The sequence below is a fragment of the Rhea americana genome, unplaced genomic scaffold (assembly GCF_003343005.1).
Source record: "Rhea americana isolate MKP2758 unplaced genomic scaffold, rheAme1 scaffold_169, whole genome shotgun sequence".
In the NCBI taxonomy this organism is placed as follows: Eukaryota; Metazoa; Chordata; class Aves; order Rheiformes; family Rheidae; genus Rhea; species Rhea americana.
Genome location: NW_028185805.1, coordinates 428,548 through 449,034, shown reverse-complemented (window position 1 = coordinate 449,034; position 20,487 = coordinate 428,548). Strand labels below are relative to the sequence as shown.

Genomic DNA, 20,487 nt, shown 5'->3' with positions numbered 1-20,487 from the left:
CAGAGAAAAAACAAAATAGAATGAGCCAGCCAGCCATGTCAAGGTGTACGTATTCACTAACAGACAATATTACTACAATATATCAAATGCAAAGGTGTTTTGACATTTAATTGGCATTTGGGTTGAAGCTCATCAAAAGTTTTCCTGACTTTTATCAAGCATTTACATAATTTCTTCAAAAATATTCCTCCGAGGTACGAATAGGCTTGGCTTCTCTCATCATCCGGAACGTAAATGTCATTTTCCGACGTTTTTACTTGGACAAGTAAATTTATTGTGGATAACGAATAGAAAATACAATCCATCCATGGCTCAATGTTCCTTTGGCAGCCTCTTCAGTCACAATACATGACACTCAGAAAAAAAATTCAGAACATTTTAACCCATTATCAGCACTCCGGGACCAGGAAATGACTACTAGTTTTCAGAATTTTTTTGAGTGCCTTCTCTCCTCCATCCCCTCAGTCAACAAAAACATGCTGTTTGCCCTAGTATTTAAATTATGCCTGATGTGGAGATGTTACTTTTAGGCTTTAGAATCTGCAATATCAGGAGGACCACTGTGGCTGTGACAGTTTCTATTCACATCACTAAAAGAGATTAATTGATTTCTAGCAAAGTAATGATTGAATCTGCCATTTCTGAATACGTCTTTCAGGCCTTTGAGTATTACATACAACATATGACTGCTAAGACATTACTCCTCCCTGCTGTGCTAAAGCTAGTGAATGGTGTACATGTGAACTGTGAGTGGATACGAAAGGCGGCTATGAAGTTTCAAAAGATGAAAACAGTGCAAGTTAGTAACAAAATTAACATTCATTGTGATAAATCCTAACAGTGCTTTTGATAGCAGTCTGGAAAGCGAGCAGGAAGGCTTTTTGATTCAAATGAAGAATAGCAAGCCCAAAAGGCTGCTTTGATCTGTCTTTGCTGCCAGCCACCACCCAGGGGTACTTGGGCAGCCAGTGTTTGAATCCACTCAGCAGCCCTGGCCACCTCCCTTTCCTCACTGCCTCTTACAGCCAAGGCTAGGAGCTGGCAGGGAGGCAAACAGGTTCTCTGCCCAGTCTACAAATGGGACTTTCACCAATCACACCATTTCTGCAGGAAAAATTGCAAAATGATTATTAAAGAATGACAGTGGTCTGCTTCGCATAGTATAGTGGGACAGAGAAGCGTTAATGACTGAGGAACATGTTCACTGTGTACCAATTCACATGAAAAATGAATACTAAAAATCTAATGCCATGCCATCACGGAAGGATTCAATTACATCCTCCTATATGGAAGAACACTCAACAGACAAAGTTTCCATTCTCTGAAGAAATATGTATGATACCTAAAACCATAATCGTAAGATGGGCTTCTTAATACAATACACAATATGTATTTTYCCTAAAAGCTAATTAGATATTTAAGAAAATAAGTATCTTCCCCCTGAAAGACCAGAAAGAAAGAAAAGTTAACAAAGAATTAGTGAAACAGTAGCATGGTATGGCTGTGTGTCAGGCATGTGCACAAAAAGATTAAAAACAGTGAGCACAAATACGTTATGGACTGGCAACCAGTTTCATAGGTGACAGTTCTCAGCCCCTTTTTTTTGTCCCCCCTAATTCAGCACAAACAAACTTTTAGCTAATGAGAAAATATCCGTTTGTCATGCAACACACTTAGTTCTCCCAAAATGTGACTGCATGCTTTCTGGTAGTTTTGTATTAATTAAACATACACCAACATTACTTCATATTAGGAACTCTATCATTGAATATTATCATATTCAATTTTTTTATTTCAATTCGCTGAAGAACAAGAAAAACATGAAACAACATAAAACAGTTTAAACTTTGAATGCATGCAAAATTAACATTCGATTCTAGGTAAAGAATTTATGCACACCATGCCACACACTTAATGCTCAAGGAATTTATTACAGCATGCTTTAGAGCTTCTCATACAAACTTCTGCCAGTTCTTGAGCTTTTATTCAGAATTTTAGGACAATTAAAGACTCTTTTGAAGCACGTTCTGCTGGAAATATGTAACTAACCAGGTTTTCTTTTTCAAAAAAGTTCCTACATTGTATGGTTAAAGGAAAAAACCTCACGAGTTAACCCAGAAGTTAATAGCTCTATAGGAAGGGCATAAACAGTAGACCTTCAAATAAACAATTATTATTTTTTCATAACATCAAGATTTTTGGGAAAATGCTTTGATTTTCAAGACATGTATTATCTTTGAACACTTCAGTCGCCAATTTGGGAACCAGACTTGCTGTAATAAATCAAGGCAAATACTTCTGCATCTTCTTTTCTGGATGAGCATTGCAATCCATAAATTAAAATAAGCATGCTTCAGAAGATCTACAGGGTAATGAGGTGACTCCTATTTCCACAACTGGACTCTACTTCACAGATGGCACAATTTTAATAATCCTACCTGCAGGATGGACACAGTTTGCGAGAAGTGGTGTTGTTCCATTGTAGATGTGGAATAGAGAGCAGCTAATGGGTGGTCAAATTTCTGAAGATAGCTGTTGCTGTAACCTCTGTGATCCAGGTCATGACACAAGCATGCAACTAAAAGACCTTTCCGCTGCAAGAAATTTGAGATAAAAAAAGAAAAATGAGACCTGCTTCTTGCCTCTAGATGTCACCCTTATCTCTCAGAATACTTAAGTGTTGCACTAGGATTACACTGTATTCAAAAAATACATTGAAAAATGTCCTTAAAATTGCAATATATATATATACACAAAAATAATATATGTAAAAATAAAAATGTAAAATTAAAATTCTCTGTCCAGTTGTAATTCAAGTCTTTTTTTTTTTTATGAATTATAAAACACAGTTTGACGATCACATGTGGGAAGGATTCTGTTTCAAGAAGAGATCAGAATTTTGTACAGATAATCTTGCTGTCCATTGGATCCTTACTATGTTTATTGAAAAAAAAACCAGAAAGCATAGAGTTATTGAGTGAGAAGAAATACATAGGATGAAGACTGCTGTTCTAAAGGCCAGTGCTAACACTGCCTCTGCAACACAGTTCCTACAAGATGCTGACTAAGCCTCTAAAGACCAGACTTTTCACAGGTACTCACTGATGTGATCTATGGAAGTGCTGAACAACAGTAACTGCAAATGAAGTAAAATAAAACTGAATTGCTATTTAATTAATTCTTAATATGTTGAACAATAGAGTCCCTGAAATCTTTCTTTTGATGCACAAAATCAGTGGACACTTGGGAAATTTCTTCACACAAGTGTGTTTGGAAAAACACATTCATTAATGTTTGTGAAGCAGTTGCTGTATCCATGAACGTCATAAAAAGTCTTTATGAAACTAACACTCTGTCTAACAGTAGATTCTAATGAATGTTCAGCAAATAAGGAAAAGGTCCTAAACTGAAGAATAAAAAGAATACTGAATAACCATTTATTAAATGAGCAACATCCTTCCTGCGTACTCTATAGAGAATTCTGTAATTTTGTGGAAAAACAGCATGTGATCACATAATTAAAGATGTTATCAAAAATACAATGTGGTCAATTAAGGTTGCAGCACTCCTAACTCTTGTGTTTCTGATTTTGAGACCTTCACTTCTATTTTTAATCCTTCACTTTTATTTTTAATGATATTCTTTTAATATTGTATTTTATGAAGCGTGTTTTTCTAAAACAAAAGGAATAAAATGTAACAGAGATCTACAACTCATGAAATAACTAACAGCTGTAGAAAGCTAGTATCCCCTTTTCATTATTAACAGGAGAGGGAAGACATGTTGCCATAGAACTTCAGAAACGTTCTCTGATAGCAAAAGAAAAATGAGTCTCAAGATCCTTTGTGCTGCACAGTAGATCTAGAGGACATAAGCTTTTTTGTCCCTGCTCCACAAGTTTAGTTCTTCCATTGCATCCTTTCCAACCTGTGGYTTCCCAGTTCTATTTTTTGGTCTGTCTGGCTCCTCATGCCAGATAGTTCTCTTTGYCTGGCCTGTCCCCATCCCTACCTCCCAAGGATTCATTCTTGTCTCAGTCCCTCAGAATTACAATTCCTCATCTTTGTGCTCTTGAGCTTGTACCTAGTGTCCCTGCTTGGATCCTTGGTCTTTAACAACTCCCAAATGCTGGATCTATTTGTCTCTATATCAAAATCTCTCTGACAGTGTTTCATACCTTCCCTTCCCATCGTTCCGCCTACCTAGGTGCATATCCCTCATCTGAGCCCAGCCTGAGTAAGCTCCCCGGCCTTTTTCCTTCGGCAGCTGCCTGTATTTTTGTCAGATACATCTCCAGTGTCAGGATGATGAGATTGCTAGCAAGTCTGAGATAAGGTGTTCGAGTGGGTGAAGGCTGAGTGAAGTTTGACAGGGAACAATGACTGCTCCAACTCTCTTAACAGCTGTCTCTTTTGCTCTCCCAGCATTTCTTACCCCAAGTCTCAATTGCTCTATAAAGATGTGGCTTACTATTTTGTTAGTACTTAAAGTTATGAGAGCGCTAAATACCTCCCAAGGGTGTAATCTACATATTTTCTGTTATGAAGGAACACTGATTTTTTTTCAAACATGCGTAACCTGGCCAACTTTCAGGATATTGCTGGCAAATGCCATTTTCCTAACTGAAATTTCCAATTTTCAAGTCCCAGCTTTAAAATAGAATACACTAGACCTTTTTAAAGGAAAGGTCAACAAATTTTATTTTATTGTTATAAACTGAACAGAAGAATGATTTTTTTGTATCATGCTTCTCTAAAAGAGCCAAAGAATTCTGTCTGAAATTTCCCCAAATAAACCAGCCTGAAAAAGCCAGCAAGCTTGGAAAATTACAACCCAAATGGCTAGAATTTGACAAAGTTATGTGCAACTGAAAACAAGTTCTCCCAGTGAGAAGTTTCAGGTAAATAATATAACATTCCCAGTTGCACCTACAGTAATTAAAAAAAAAAAAAGGCACTGGCTTTATTATTGCAATTATTTTGGTTAGTGATCTATTAAAAGTATGATTTTTCTAAACTCTGTGCAGCTGTCTTAGAAAAGTATATATGCAAGCTAAGGACAGCTTCTGTATAACAGAAGTTTATCAAGGAATGAACTTGTCTGGTCAGTTGCGTCCTTTCATCCATTTTATTCTTCTCCTTTACTCATGTAGGTCAGCTATCTCTGCTATATCAAAGCCCTTCTGCCTTGTCCTACTCTGTCTCTTTCAGATCTCACAATGTCCAACATTCACGGGGTTTTCTTCCCTTCAGTACAGGTCTGCAGTTTTCTTAAACACTTAAAATAAAGGATGTGGTTATAAGGGGATGAGAGAATGTCAAAAATAGTCTTATAGCAAATCTCTTGCTGCTTCTTCAGTGGGCACAGCTGAAAAACATGAAKGAAACACTACAAGCAGGAATCTGAAGTATTTTCCTTCCTCAAGCTTTCTACTTACACTCATTCCACAGCAAGGACTATGAGACTCATTTTATGTTTTATATACTCTGCCCAAGCTGATATCAAAACTCTAGCATAGGAAATGCACTTTTGTGATGGTCGATACCTCTAGTGAGGCTTAGTAACTGATACTATCCCTTCACTTACCTCCAGGTCAGTGAAAAGCCCCTGGTTGTTCTGAAGTATGGCATACATGCAATGTGCAACTGTGACTGCATGCTTCCAGTTGTGGTAGGGCACACGGCGATAGTTCTTCTTTACAGACATAGTAAATCGGCATAGCTTTTCAAGTTCAAAGCTTGAAAGGAAAGAAGTTGATGAGACAAGAAGTAAGAATGGATAAAATAACCAACAGAGGATAAAAAGATGTTCTTTGGTTTACTCTTCTTGCTAGAATGGACTCTCAAAGCATATGACTCATTGATTAGGAGAGTCATTCAAGTTTCAGCAAGGACAGAAGTGTGTGAGTACCTCACAATGCTCTTAGTTTAAAAATTCTGGAATATAAGTCAACCTTCCCAGTTCATGTAACATGATTACATAACCTCTCCATTCCCAGAAACTTAAAGTGTTGTTCTTTAAAGCACTATTTATTGAACTTGCTGAAAACTGAAACTTTGCCCATAACAAACCTTTTGAAAATGTCATTTATGATTAAAMCCAAAAACTAGTTTTTTAAAGTAAACTGACATAAAAACAAAAATTGAATTGTTTAAATTAAAATTCAAGTCAAATTGACCTAGAAACAATTCTAACTTATTTCAATTTCATGTTAATTTTTAAGTGCATAGCATACAGTTCAAGAAAACTCCACCCCCCCCCCACCCAAAAAAAGAAAAATGTTGAGCATTCATATTGAAGAGCGGAAAGAAAAAGGTTGGCCTTAAAAAAAAATGTATTTTTTTTTCCTTTCGGTTTGGCCAAATAGAAACTCAGCCTAGTATTTCTACATTTTTTACCAAATAATGCTTTAAGTAATTCCAATTAACCATGAGCTTATGAGATTATTTAAAAGGATTTTTTTTATCTTCTTGCTCATTAATCTGTACATGCAAAGTGAATGTATGGTCACACAATTTTTGACATTTGAATTTTGACAAAGGTAATAATAAATAGCAGCAACAAAATTGTTATATTTAGCTTATGTGCTCACTATCTCCAAAAGCTTTCTTATCCTGTAGTATCAGAACTGTGCACAATCTTTAATAGATTTTTATCTACCTATGATCCTTTGAAAGGACAGTAGAATTTTTCTTTTTGTTTACAAATGGTAAAGTCAGGCCATATTGGATGTAAGGTAAAATTTTCTAAAGCACRTAAAACAAATTGTCAGAACAGAAGAAACATTATTTTCAAGCCCAGAACTGAACTGAAGCTGCCAGGGTCCTAACTCACTGACTTTTTCCCCACATAAACAGATCATGTTTCCTTTATTACTGTATTTTTTCTGTTACTGTGGTTTGACTTTTCTTTCTTTTTAAAATTCTAAGACTTTTTTGAATTCCACATTTTGATCATTTATTATGTATCTCACATACACACTACTAATGTCCTAGTTTTGCTTGTGTGTGGGCTGAGAAAGCAAAGTTGAATGTCCCTGATCTATCATGTAAAAATGTAAATACATTTATTATATGGAGCCATTTAGATACAAAAACATATTTCAATGATTGCATGTTGAGCAAGTTAATTATTATACTGCTCTAGCCTTAGACTTACATTAGTGAAAACGGAGGCATACTGTCTTTTAAAAAGCTTTAGGTTTTCTTTTTTAATTCTAGAGATTTCAGACAGCTCTAGAACAACTGCTTAAACTACTGTTTAAAATAGTACATTTTTAGTCAGACTATCGTAACAGTCACTTCCACCTAGATCCAGTATCTACTCAATGACTACTACGGCATAGCATAGTTGTAGCCAAAGGGATAAATCATTATAGATGATACCTTCATTTAGAATAATATTACTTCCCCCACTGGTGCATTTTATATGCTTGATTAGAGCAGTAAAATTTTATTTCTTCCTGAGAGCAAGGAAATAGTATCATAGATGTTTTTCATAAGTCCTCCCTAGACAGGACAGTTACACACCAATAGGGGAATATTTAAAAATACAACTATACTCCTCCATACACTGAAAACCAAACTAGTGTTAAAACAGCTGCAAGTCCTTGTTTTGGAGGGCTACGAAGTTTTATTCTCTCTCTTTTGCAGAAATTAAATACAAATCTGTCAGTCCTCAGAGTCTGCTTTTCAAATATTTTTCTCACTTTTGTTTAACTTTGTATGTCAGAACTGAAATTCACCTGAAAAAATGTCAAGTTGATATAAATTCTATCTTGGAAAGGAGGAAGAAAGAAAAGAACTTTGTTAAAAATTTGTCCCCAAATCTTCCAACCATAGCCATTCATATAGCCATGGAAACACCCTGATTTTGCTAGGCAGTGAAGAACTGCATCTAGAACAGTCACCCACTTCACAGTATACTGAAGGAGGAGGAAACCAACCAACCCACAGTCAAGACAGACCCTCGTATTTGACTGTATTTATGCTACAAGAGCATGGAAATTGGTCCAGCTATTAAGATGAAACAACCACCAAACGTTTCCAACTGTTCTTCTGTTTTGGAAGGGGATTATTCCCCTTTTAATTGCTCATCTTCTCCACAATTGCCCCACTTCTCCACAATTTGGAGTGGCTCTTTTCTTTCAGCAATAGGAGCATACTTAGCCAAGTGATTACTGATCTTAGTAATGATAATGGACATTAAGAGAAAAGGACAATAAATGAAATAATATTTCATTTGAAAAGCATTCATTTCTGTAATTAATGCATAATGATGCTGGTAAGTGATTTATATTGGAAGAAAAGATCTTAGTCTTGGATTTTAAAGCACATATTAAATTAATTTCAGTAGCTATACATTTGAAAAAAAAAATCAGTATCCATGGACCTTCCCTTCTTTTTGAAAAGGATGCCTTTAACATCTTCACCATCCTCTGACTGAAAAGCAATCTGACCTCAGAACCAAACAATACTTCTATTTACTGAAAGGACAGCTGTTTGGATGATACTATGAGTTCTTCCATCTGGCTGTTCCCAAATTTTATGAACTGGAGACCAAGAAACTAGGACACGAAATTCAATTCAGTTGTTACAGCCCTGTGCAAACCATGCATTGTAAATAGACTCCAAATAAAATAATACCATGTGTTAGAGTAGAACGATCCCATCATTTTCTTATATACACATTCATAAATAATGGAATTAAAGCAATAAATTATGTAATTCATACCAGGCTGTCCCACAGGACTGGTGGACCATGTAGACAAAAATGGCAGGCCAGACATCCTCATAGGGACTGATGTCAAAGTGGTATCTAAGAAGAAATTTTCAGCTTAGTAAGTATAAACACTTTCTCATTTTAAACTAAAAAATGACTAGGCAACATGTCTCTGACAGCATTCACTTATTTCTGAATATAAATGAAAAAGTGACTTTAAAGTCTTAATCTTCCAGCTATGTAACTCAATATATTTCCACTAATGTCAACGGAACTTTGACGGCTAGTCTTTGGTTCTGTTTAATTAATAGAAACAGAAATCTCTCTAAGAATCTACTGGTGAAGTAATGCACCAAAGTCTTTGTTCAACGCAGATAATCAGAGCTCTACAGGTACTCCAAAAATATTCTAGACTTATCTCTCAAAAATTGTAAGGTTGGTGTGTTTAGTAATACATTCCTGGCTTTTTTCCCCTAATAGTTTCTATTAGAACTGGCTAAGATTCACTTTAATTTTTACAAGAGAAAAAAAAAATCAACTTTTATTATTTTATAGAAATTAAGCACAGACTTCAAAATCCAACCATTTCATGTTGCATTTTTTATGTTTCATTAGCCAATGTTTTATCCTCTCTCCTGTATCAACATTTGGGCCTAATGTTAGGGACCAGCTCAGCAGAACTGTTTGTCTTTCGATTATTAATTAACCCCTTTCTTTGCACCTGCTATGCTGCAAGTCTTCTATTTACTTTCCATTGAACCCAGCTAAACGCTAGTGCGTACACCACACTGAACAACCCAGCAGGTGCAAGAGAGCTGAAGGTAGCTGAACTGCTTGGAAAAATTGCTAAATATATTCAGATTTCTTGAACAAAAGGATGTTAATACAGTTTAGAACGAAACCTGTCATCTTTACAAGCTAAAGTCATTTTCCTGAGGAGGCGGGTTATATAATATCTAACAAAGAACAAGAAATTATATTGCAAATAATAGGCTTCTATTAGGGTGTAATCCTGCAAGCTGCTAATACTCTGGCTTTCAAGCAAATCACTTAAACACATAATAAACTTTAAGCATAAGCAGTCACTGTTAAACCTAAGCATATGCTTGCGTGCCTTGCTTGATCAGAGCCACAATGCTCAGTGCTTGACAAGAGTATCTGAAATCTAGAGAGTAGGTCTCCATAGACGTTTAGGCTGTGTGACTCAAAAATTTTAGGCACTGGGTCATTACAGCAGAATTCATTGTTCGGAGCTAGGAACAGTGGCTTAAAGACTGAGATGACTTCCAGTGTCAGTATTCTGAGGGACTGATTAGCTACAAAATACAGATAAAGGTATGTCTTAAGCACACAGCATAGCACAGATGATCTGCGAGAGCTGAAAGCAACTGAATTGCTTTAAGGAAATGTTCAGACTATTCAGACACAATAAACTAATGGATTGGAAGTCCTTCTCCAAATTTAGGCCCTAACTCTTACACCCTGACACCTAAGATTCATTATCCTGAATTATCTTCAGGAGTTAGAGCTGTATCCATTTGCTCTTCCTACAAGATAGACAGACAGACAGACAGAGTCAAAAAACTCCAACAACAACAGTAACAATGTCGTGCTGAATCTTTTATTTTAAAGCATGTAAAAGGAATGATATTATCCCTTTGGACTTAACTACTGAACTCAAYTGAGCCCACCTTTGGCCTCTAGATACTCGTAACTTAAGCCTATCAGAAAAAACACTCATTATTACACATCCTAGATCTAACTTAATGTTTTCATGCAACCACTGTGGCTATTTATCTCTGTGGAAAGCTCCACCGGTCTGATTAGATATTATTTTACACCTGTGATACACAGTTTGTTCAAAACTCACATAAACAGCACCTACATATAAGATAACTAGAGATAAACCCCTATGATTTGGGATATTTCTATAACCGTGTTTCCTACAAATCCTACACTATACCTAGGGGAAAAAATCTCAGCTTCTTCAAAGACAGATACTAGTTACAGCTGTTGCCATAATGAAAAAATACTTACAGTTCAATTTCTTTACAGATATGTGGAGGCAGTGTACAGTGCATGAGATTTTGCCACTCTTCTGCTGTACAAACACTGTGGTAGGATAGCTTCTCCATTGTTACACGGTAAATACACTCTGAATGGCGAATTCTGTGGTACATCTGAGAAAAGGAAGTTACTCATTAATGTGAGATTTTAGTAAGGCAGGTAACATTTCTTTCCTGTAATCAAGCACTTATCCTTAAAATATACATCTGCAAAAATGTCAAATTTTGGGTGCTCAACTTCACGCATCTGAAAAGTGACAGATTACAGAAATTTGGTACTTCTGGAAAACCAGGCCTTTTAAGTGTCTCAATAAGGCCATAAACTTTCAAGAATATTACACCTTTCTGCATCTACTCACTGGGGTAAAAATCTAGGGCTCTGTTGATTTTTCATTATGCCTTGATCTCTTCCAAGAAAAAGAATTAGAATTCAGATATTATATCCATTTCGGTCCCTTGCAATATGGACAACGAAAAGAAAACTAGTAATAAGGCACAATTCACATTTTGTGCCACTGCACAAGTTCACCTGTTAACTGGTCCAAATAACTGMTACTTACATGCAGGAAAAAGTACCTGAGAAGTTTATCATACCTGTGTTACTATGCAACAACAGTGAACTAATTATTGAGAGGATGAAATTCAGCTACTGTAGATGCGGCATGGTTTGTAAACAAATAAAGATGTATTGGTTTTGGGGGGTTGTATCTTACCTTCCATGAATATGATAAATTTCTTCTGCGAAGATTAGTGTTAGATTTTTACACTCATATAGTAATGATCATTACATCATTTATACTTTCTAAACTAAGAATTATTTCTTTTAAAATAAAGGCACTGAACACAAAAATTGTACCAATTCTTGTCTAGAAGAATGGATAATTATGGATATATAGCACAGCATATACATGTTTAAATTAATATTTTGAATAGTAAGCATATGGAGTGGAGAAAATATATACCATCTCCATCCCCCAGTTGAAATTGTAAAATACATGATTTGAATTTATAAAAGTAAGTAGGAATTATACTTCCTAATGGAAGAGCATACATATGATACCATTCATGTTTCAGAGCATGCTCGCTCAGCTTAGCTATATGAAATGGATGTATCCCAGAGCACAATTATTTCAGAAGGCACCAAATAAATCCTTATCAGCCTCTCAAAATACAATTATTCAGCAAAGAATTCAGTGACTGTAGTTTATTTGTTAATTCAACAAAACAGATTTATGAGTCACTTTAATGGTCAGGAAGATGAAATAATAGATTAAATCCTTAACTAAGATTCTAAGTCTTCACATTATAATGAACAGCTTACAAATCTGCAGATAAAACTTACATTAGCACAGTGTAAGGCTAACGCACAAAAGACTGCAAACATTTTAAAGTTGTTCTCATCAGTTTTAGAGAAGGCACTTCCACTTATTTTGTTCACCATCTGCACAACACCTATAACACTTCCTCGGCTTACAATAGGCATGCACAGGATATTTCTGGTTGTGTAGCCTGTATAGAGGTCTACTTCTCTGAAGAGCCGGGAAAGAAAAAAAAAAAAAAGGAGTTAAAATTATTAATCAGTATCTATTCCTTGTTTTCTGATAATGCTGATGTACAATAAACTAGCTATTTTTAATGTACACATAATTAGTACCTGTAAGTTAACCTTCATAACTCTTACATATCTGCATCTACTGTGTCAGATTTAGAAATAATTCTAATCCTTTAATCTCCATTTGCAAGATAAAAAATTAAAGCTTCCTCATATCAAAAGACAGTTCATTACAGAATACTTTTGTTGTGTACATTACTCATGTTATTTGTTAGGCGGGTTTCCCCTCCATACCCAACTCAATCAGACCGCAGGGAATAATAAAGAAAATCAGCAACAGTCTAACTGGGCTTCTAGGACAGGAAAATAATAAATCTTTCTTTATGATTTTTATGTAAGACACAGATAATAGTTTTTATTTTTTATCCTAAACATATCTCTAATGGCCAAAACATTTAGATAAATATGTGATTCTGTGATATCTATAGGTTGTCTCTTCATCAGAAGATTACAGTTCCATAAATACATCCCAATTTGAAATTTGAGCATTAAATTAAGTAGAAACTTTGGTGACCTATCATCTCCTCCTCCCCTCCCCTCAAATCCCCTCACTGAATAGCTTCCTACCTGTTAAAGCGTGGATCTGCATAGGCATCAGGTATGTTAAGGACTTCTCCTGTTCTTGCCACTTGTCCAGCTATTCCTTTCTCTATAGAGAATCTGCACAAAATAAAAATGTGTGTTTGTTATAATATGAATAATCTGGAAAAATATTTGTCCATTGGAGTCTGTCTCAGGCACAGTACTGGATATTTGTTCCAAATCAACGTTACTTAGAGGCTCATGGGAGAAAAATCTCACAAGACAACAACTAGTAGTAAATAATAAAATTAAAAGCACATATTTAAATAGATACTTACTGGAAACATTTTATATAACTATATAGTTGAAAACAAAATGATCATTTTAGTGAAAGAAAGTTCAGTATTCCTAACCTTGTAGGTTATAAGTAATACAAAACACATTTGTACGAAACCTATGCCTTAAGTTTACCCTTGTATAGTATTCAGTTCATCATCACTTTTATATATCATATAACACGGAACTAAGTGTATTTTGGGGTATAGGTGGATTTGGTAAAATTAACTTTGGAAAATTACCAGTGGCTATATCAAAGCTAGACATCATATATATGTGTTACTTATATACACTTCAGAGTAACTTGCATGCTGCATCTCATGATATACAAAAAAATGCAGTGGTACCAACTACATCTTTCAATCTCACCAAAAGAAAATTAAACACAGCAAACATAATCAGGAATTGAATCAGGAAAAAAAGATACAAGCCAGTAGTGCTAAGAAATAATTTTTCTTCAACCTAAAACAGTTATGACAATACAAGCACAAAAGGATTTGCAGATCAGAASAAGTAGAAAGAATCCTACGTGGAACACACTCAAATCTGAATGTACCTGGGTAGTATCTGGTCCCCACTGAAGTCACTGACAGAATTGACATGATTCTCCCCCCACCACCACCCCACAATTGGTTTTAAGTTACAATTTCTTCTGCTTCTTCTCATGATATGTATATCACACCAATTTAGACTCCTTTCTGATGACTGATTCAGTGTTACTTTCTTAGACATTTAAGTTATGTTTCTCTTTCAGCGTACATCACCCTGAAATGTCTAACACCCTTGCACTCAGGGTCAACATTTCAAGAATTTTCATACCAAAAAGACAGTAAAATATAAGCAAGAAAAATAATTATTAAGAGGTGTAAGAAAGGATATGTTAAAGCAGGCCACTTTCTTTATTTCACACCACCTCCTTGCTTGTCAGTATGTAATTGCAACAATTTTGACTCCTTCCATTCTTACTCACACAATGTAATAAGTAGGAGTTAAGTTCGTCTAAGAGAGTTATCTAAGTGAAGACATGAATCATCTCATATTGGCCGAGAACTTTAATGATATATAGAGGAATTGACAAAAGTCTGAGAATTTCAACACTGATCATGTATTTTATCAGAAATATTAATACCGGAGACGTATACTTTTTTTTTCTTTTTTTTTCCCAAGCAGTTGCAGGTTTAAATCCTGTATATCTGAAAATCTTGTATCAACTGACACATTGGTAAGGATTCAGCACTTTTGAAAAGTGAAAAATGTTAAATTGACTTTGTTGTTTTGAGTCTTTCACTAAAAATAAGCATACATGTAAGAAACCATGCACTTGTGACACAAACCAGGAATATGCAATAATTTTGGGCAGCGAATTCTGTCTACTCAYTACAAGCCTACATACATTTTCAAATTCACTATTTCAAGCATACTTCAGAACCACAACTATTGAGAAGTTTGAAAATATTCCAAATTCAGAGGAGAAAAGGTAAAACAAAACTACTGAATCTAAAGTCATCCAAACCAATGATCAATCCATACTAGATCCTATGTAGACCTAATCCATATGTGGTATGAATTGCAATTTCCTTATTTTGGATGTGCCTGAATAGCACAAATTTCAATTCCTTTTGGGAACTCCAAAAAATGTCCCATATTGGTAGAACTATGGATTAGGTGCACCTTTACCTGCACCTTTACCTACCTCAGAACACCTCTGTTTTTTTTCCAACATGATTTCCAAAAGGACCGCCTCCGGAAGACGGCATTTCCAGGAGTGACGTTATAGCTTCAGAGACGTTGTTTCGATGGCACTGCAATGTCATTCCCAGAAGTACTACCTTCTGGAGGCGGGTCCTGGTGGGAATGATATCACAGTATGACAAGTATTGTCAGGGTACCTGCAGATAGGCACAGAGACTGGGTAATAAAATGCCTGCTCATTGTAGTTATAATGAAACTGCATTCTCCTCCTAACTACTCTTACCTTATTTCTTTGGTCTTCTTGAAGACAGGTTTCCCATCATTTTCTTCTCCAATATCAAAAAGGTCTGAATACAGCTCCTTATTCTTGTGGTCAACCTGGAAGAGTGCACACCTGTCTGCATTCACCAGGTTTTTTGCATATATCTACAGACAAAAAAAAAAAATAGCATTACCATTAGTCTTTCATCTGATAAAAACATAAGCCCTTAGAAGTTAAATGTTTTGAGAAGTTATCCTGTATGAAGATCTCTTTGAAGTAGCATCCACCCTCACAGCAGTCTTTTAGGATATAATTCAAAAGGTAAATGGGGTTTTCATTTAACATTTTCTATAAATTAAAGTGTTTTTCTCATTAAAAAATACAAGCATACCTTTAGAAACTTGAATTTTTAGTTTGTTATTTAGTTTGAAGTTTGTTAAAGGAAAAAGGCTTTCCTACAGACTGCTTTTCAAAATGGTACCTTTTTCTCTATTTTTAGAAATTATTCATTTTCACGGGATTTTAAATAGGTAAGATACACGAAGACTTTAGAACAATTTTGTCTTTTTATCTTTGTCTTCAGTGCATACGTATTTGCATTGAATATCTAGTGAAAAAAGATAACAGAGACCAGTGTTTGCTTCTAAAATAAGTAAAATGTGCATTTCTGTGATACATAACAATAAACAAATAAAAGAAAAACAGAAGTAGCATGATGGATTGCCAGATGCAGTGGTGTAGGAAAGGACAACCTCCTCCTCACTCTATAGCCAGTTTGGCACAAAAGTCAAAACTCAACTGTTCTACATGAACTAGGAAGATTACAAAAGGCACCACTCACAGTCAAGGAATTACCACAATACAGCAGTATACTGGTATACTCTCTATCATACCATGAGCAAGCTAGGTTTTATTTCAGTAAAACTAATTCCAATTTGTTAGAACAGAATCTTGTCCCTGGAACAGAGCAGCTTTTCACAGTAATGTTTCTCAGATTTAGGAGATTTAGTTTCCCAGATTTGTTTTTTTGAAAATGGGAATGAGTGAAACAAAGTCCATCAATGAYTGCTGTGTCAGCTTAAAAAGCCATATAATCAAGTTCATGAACCTACTCGATCTAGTTCGGATTGAGCCTCCTACTGTCGGGCTCAGAAGCTGTAACAACTGAATGGTCTGAGGTAGACCTCTCTCCATTTCATTCTCTATATGAATTGTTCCAATTATATAAAATACCTATCTACTCATTCGGTCAAAGAAAGAAACTGACTACAGCTCAGAGTGCAGGGCATGCAGGTGGGATATCTAAGACTTCTCAAGCCTCCCATATGAATTAACTAACTTACCCCTTCCCCCTTCTCCCATCTGCCATCAAAACAAACAAGCAAGCAAGCAAACAAAAAGAAAAACAAACCAATCCTTGTAAATTAATGCAGACAGAAGAATGCTGGTGGGAAGAACCTATGAGATGGTAAATCATTAGTTGCGAAGCTCTTATCCTATGTCAAATGAGCTATGTAACATAAGCTGCACAGAAACCGCCTAGACCAGCTTATGAAACCTGGAGAGCCCTTCAGCAGTGAAAGAAACTGTGGTTAGAAAGATACTTTTGCTTTCTAATTTGCTCCATTAGAACAGGGGAAAGCCAGAAAGACTGCCGGCTGAGAAGGTAACTTTTGTGAAATATTTCCCATTTTGAGGATTAAGAACTGTAAAAATCACAGCTGTTCACACTATTTTGTCCTCTGCTTAAACAGAGGACGGACTATGAACTGTGCCAAAAGCTCTAGTAAATGCTTCTTTGCTTCTGTACTTAAACCTATCAGATTGCTGTATATATCAACAACACTGAACAAATTAGAAAAGTTTTGTGTTCTAACTCATATGACTCAAGAACTTACCTGGTCACGACACATGTTTTTCAAAATGATTGCTCAGAGACTACTGATTTAGATAAATGGTTATTGGTATGAGAAAGTCTTTCTTCTCTRAAACCCTGGCTCAAATCCAGGCCAATGACTGAAGGAGGATATCAAAAGGTACTCTTCGCATTGTCAGTGGGGACACCAGACAGTGAAGGTGACCGCCTTTCACGTACTTTGCTTTTAACTGCACTCAAACATATTGATAAGTAAATTTGCACGGCAACTTCAACTTCTACTTCCCTCTCTGCATCTCATCCATATTCAGAAACAGCTTTATTTTTAAGCACTTTTGATATGGCATTTTCTCTCATAGTACTAACTTCACTGAGGGATTTTAATGAAAACGAAAAAAAAAAGTAGAGGGATTTCAGTATTAGAAGTCAACAGTTTTTTTCAATCAAACTAAGTGCAATCACTGAAACGTAAAGTAGGGAGGTGAAATTGATTCTTGCTCTTCTCTCACTGTGAGATTCAGAATGTGCCCCATAATGATAAAATCACACTCCAGTAAAATTGCAATAAATGTGAAAACAAGTAATTCAATTAATTTGCCCAGAAACAGCTAACTAGAACACATTACAAGGGAAGCTGAGCATGAAGCAGCTATGCAGGTTATAAAGTAGAAATCTGAAGCAGCAAGTGCTGGTAAAGAAGATAAAGAGTAAGCATAGTTTGTTGCCAATTGCTTTTTCTGCAAGACTATTTTTCTTCGAGAATTTTATCAGTATTTGTTATTAATATCATATGTCATTTTATGCTGCTACTTTTAAATGTTAAATAATTTTTAAACAATTCATCTGAATTGGAATGGTCAACAGTCAAAAGTTGTTTCCTATGTGCACATTCTTGACTGTATACTTAGACATGACAAACAAGGCAGAGTATTTTCTGTAATTAATTCAAGTTTCTAAATAAATCCACTTATATATTGTTAGAATTCCTAGTTTGTGTTTTTGAAGATGCTAGCTGAGATGATCACTGGGAAGATTAAGGTAAGTACCAGGATATCATGAGAGAACAAATTTTGAATGTGCATATTGAAGTAATAATATCAGAGAACTTACTAAGATTTATAATCAGGGAAAAGAACCGCAGTATGCAATGAGTATGCAAAAGCTAGACACCATAATTCATATATGAAACACGAAAAATATACCATGAGCAATCAATCCACAGATATCTGTAGACATTTTTCATGAAATAATTCTGAATTGGAACTTGATTTGAAAAAAGTTACAACCTATTTCTAACCAATACTTTAATTCATTGATTAAACCATAGTCTGTTAGTTATTTCAATGCACTAGGCTTTAGTGTTTTTTATAAAAATATTGACTGACTCTGTCATTCTATTTATGGGCATAAATCTCCTTGTGAAGTAAAGAGCATCTAAAGTCCTTTGCTCATGTCATCTGCAAATATTCTAGGAGTAATGGTGGATCTCTAGTCCTTCCTCTAAACAACAGCTTCTTGGCGAGTATTTTGCAGCAAGTAGCAAATTGGATTCAGAAAAAAAAGGAAATCAATAAAACATGCTGAAATGGAAAGACAAACAGATGCCTTTCTGTATACAATTTTCAAACTTTCCTTAAAACACAAAAGTAACTATTTAGTTCAGAGATCCTCATCTTTCATTACTTACGAAAGCTATGAAACAAAGCTGTTGCAACAAACAGAATCAAGTTGACCCTCACCATCTTTTTCCATATATATGTTTGTTCATATGGTTTATATTACACATGAATTACAAAAAGCTCATACATTTCAATGATATAATGTCTTATTTCAAGGAAAGGAGAATAAAGCAAGCACTTTAACAATGAAGATTAATACATTTAGAAGTGAAAAAGACAACTTACCATTATATGTTCAAGTAGAGAATCTATTGCAACTATATTATCAAAATACGTTCTGCAGAAAAAGAGATAGGTCAGTAAATAATTGTACTTAGTCAAACACTTCAAGCAGCTTTCTTGAGCCTGTTTCACCGTAACTTAACAGTGGCACTCAAAAAGGTGAGAGCAAACCTCCGTATCTTAAAAAAAGTGCTGATTGGCTTGCTATACCACAAGGCAATGCAGAAATGACTCTAGCTCTGTTTCCTTCTGTAATTATTCTACAATGACAGAATTCCAGAAAAGTAAAAGAAAAATTTTACCAAATATTGACTACCATAGACTGAGCAGGCCCCTGCCTAGTGACTATCAAGAATATATTGACATATTCTGGCACCTTTTACATACTCACAATTTTAAAAGGAGAAGAAAAAAGAAAAAGAAAAGTCATCTAGAAGAGAAAAAAAAAATCTTCCTTTGCTGAAATGACTGCAGACACATTTTATCTATGTGCTTGCAAAAGATCTCCTTAGGGTTATGTACTGAGAATTATATACTGAGAACTATTGACAACTATGTATTGTAATTAAATTAATGTCACATTAGCCAACCTATAATACTATTTAAAAGGCAACAAACTATAAAACTCTTAATGAGAGTAAAGTGGTATCTTAGTTTCACAGTGAAGTGGTAACTGTCCAAGGACAGTCAAGAACACTGAAAGATAAAGGTCAAACTTATTAGTAAAAGAAGTCTAAATCTTCCACATGCCAAGTCTTAATAACCCTCGGATTACAATGTTCCCAGCAGACAGAAAGGCATTGTCCCCTGGCCTTGAACATATACACAGCTCACTTCTGTTTGGGTGCAGTGAAAAGAAAATATATAATACATTAGTTTTACATTTTCAGGGATACGAAGATGTGGAGCACTGTATACTACGCCCTTTCTAAAATGTTACAGAGAATGTCCCAGTGACATTGCGTGCTAACAATTGCCTCACTGAATAGGAAACCCTCTTTCCACATAAGAAAAGTACAGATCATTTTAAAAAGAAAATCAGCTATTTTCTTGCTAGTGCATGTCTTTACCTACATCTGTTCATAAAGTTATTAAATGATATCTCAATTTTGTGGCCCAAAACATACGATTTCTTTTCTTGTTAACAGTAAAAGTTCTAGCAGTTGATAATGCTGTATCAGAGGTATTTACTTATAAACCTACTTGTAAAGTATTCGCAATATTTATTGCCATTTTTATTTAAAATCTTAAAGTATTTAGAGTCAAGGTTCTTTAAAACAATCTCAGTGCAAAGTAGCAAGAGTAAATTGCCAGTCTCTAAGTTTGGTCAGATTCCAGAGTTCTCTGGTAAACTATCTCAGTAGAGACTTAGTAACATAAAAAGCACCCTGAAAAGGAATATAACTGTGCAAGACACTGCAGCACCAAGAGAAAGACAAGAGTACCCTTTATGAGACAAGCTCTGAATCTTACCTAAAATAAATATAAAAAAAAAAAAA

The 20,487-nt window shown here is 35.2% G+C and overlaps 1 protein-coding gene across 2 annotated transcripts in view; it reads right to left on the bottom strand.

Annotated features, from left to right (window-relative positions):
- The window catches only part of PDE10A (phosphodiesterase 10A), a 186,140-nt gene that overhangs the window by 19,306 nt on the left and 146,347 nt on the right, over positions 1–20,487 (bottom strand). For both annotated transcript variants that reach the window (XM_085300770.1, XM_085300771.1), the window contains 8 exons: positions 18,992–19,043; positions 15,233–15,375; positions 12,967–13,059; positions 12,130–12,316; positions 10,759–10,901; positions 8,734–8,817; positions 5,587–5,737; positions 2,439–2,594 (listed from right to left, as the gene is read on the bottom strand). In XM_085300770.1, the coding sequence (XP_085156896.1) occupies positions 2,439–2,594; positions 5,587–5,737; positions 8,734–8,817; positions 10,759–10,901; positions 12,130–12,316; positions 12,967–13,059; positions 15,233–15,375; positions 18,992–19,043 (1,009 nt within the window). The remainder of the gene's footprint in view (positions 1–2,438; positions 2,595–5,586; positions 5,738–8,733; positions 8,818–10,758; positions 10,902–12,129; positions 12,317–12,966; positions 13,060–15,232; positions 15,376–18,991; positions 19,044–20,487) is intronic.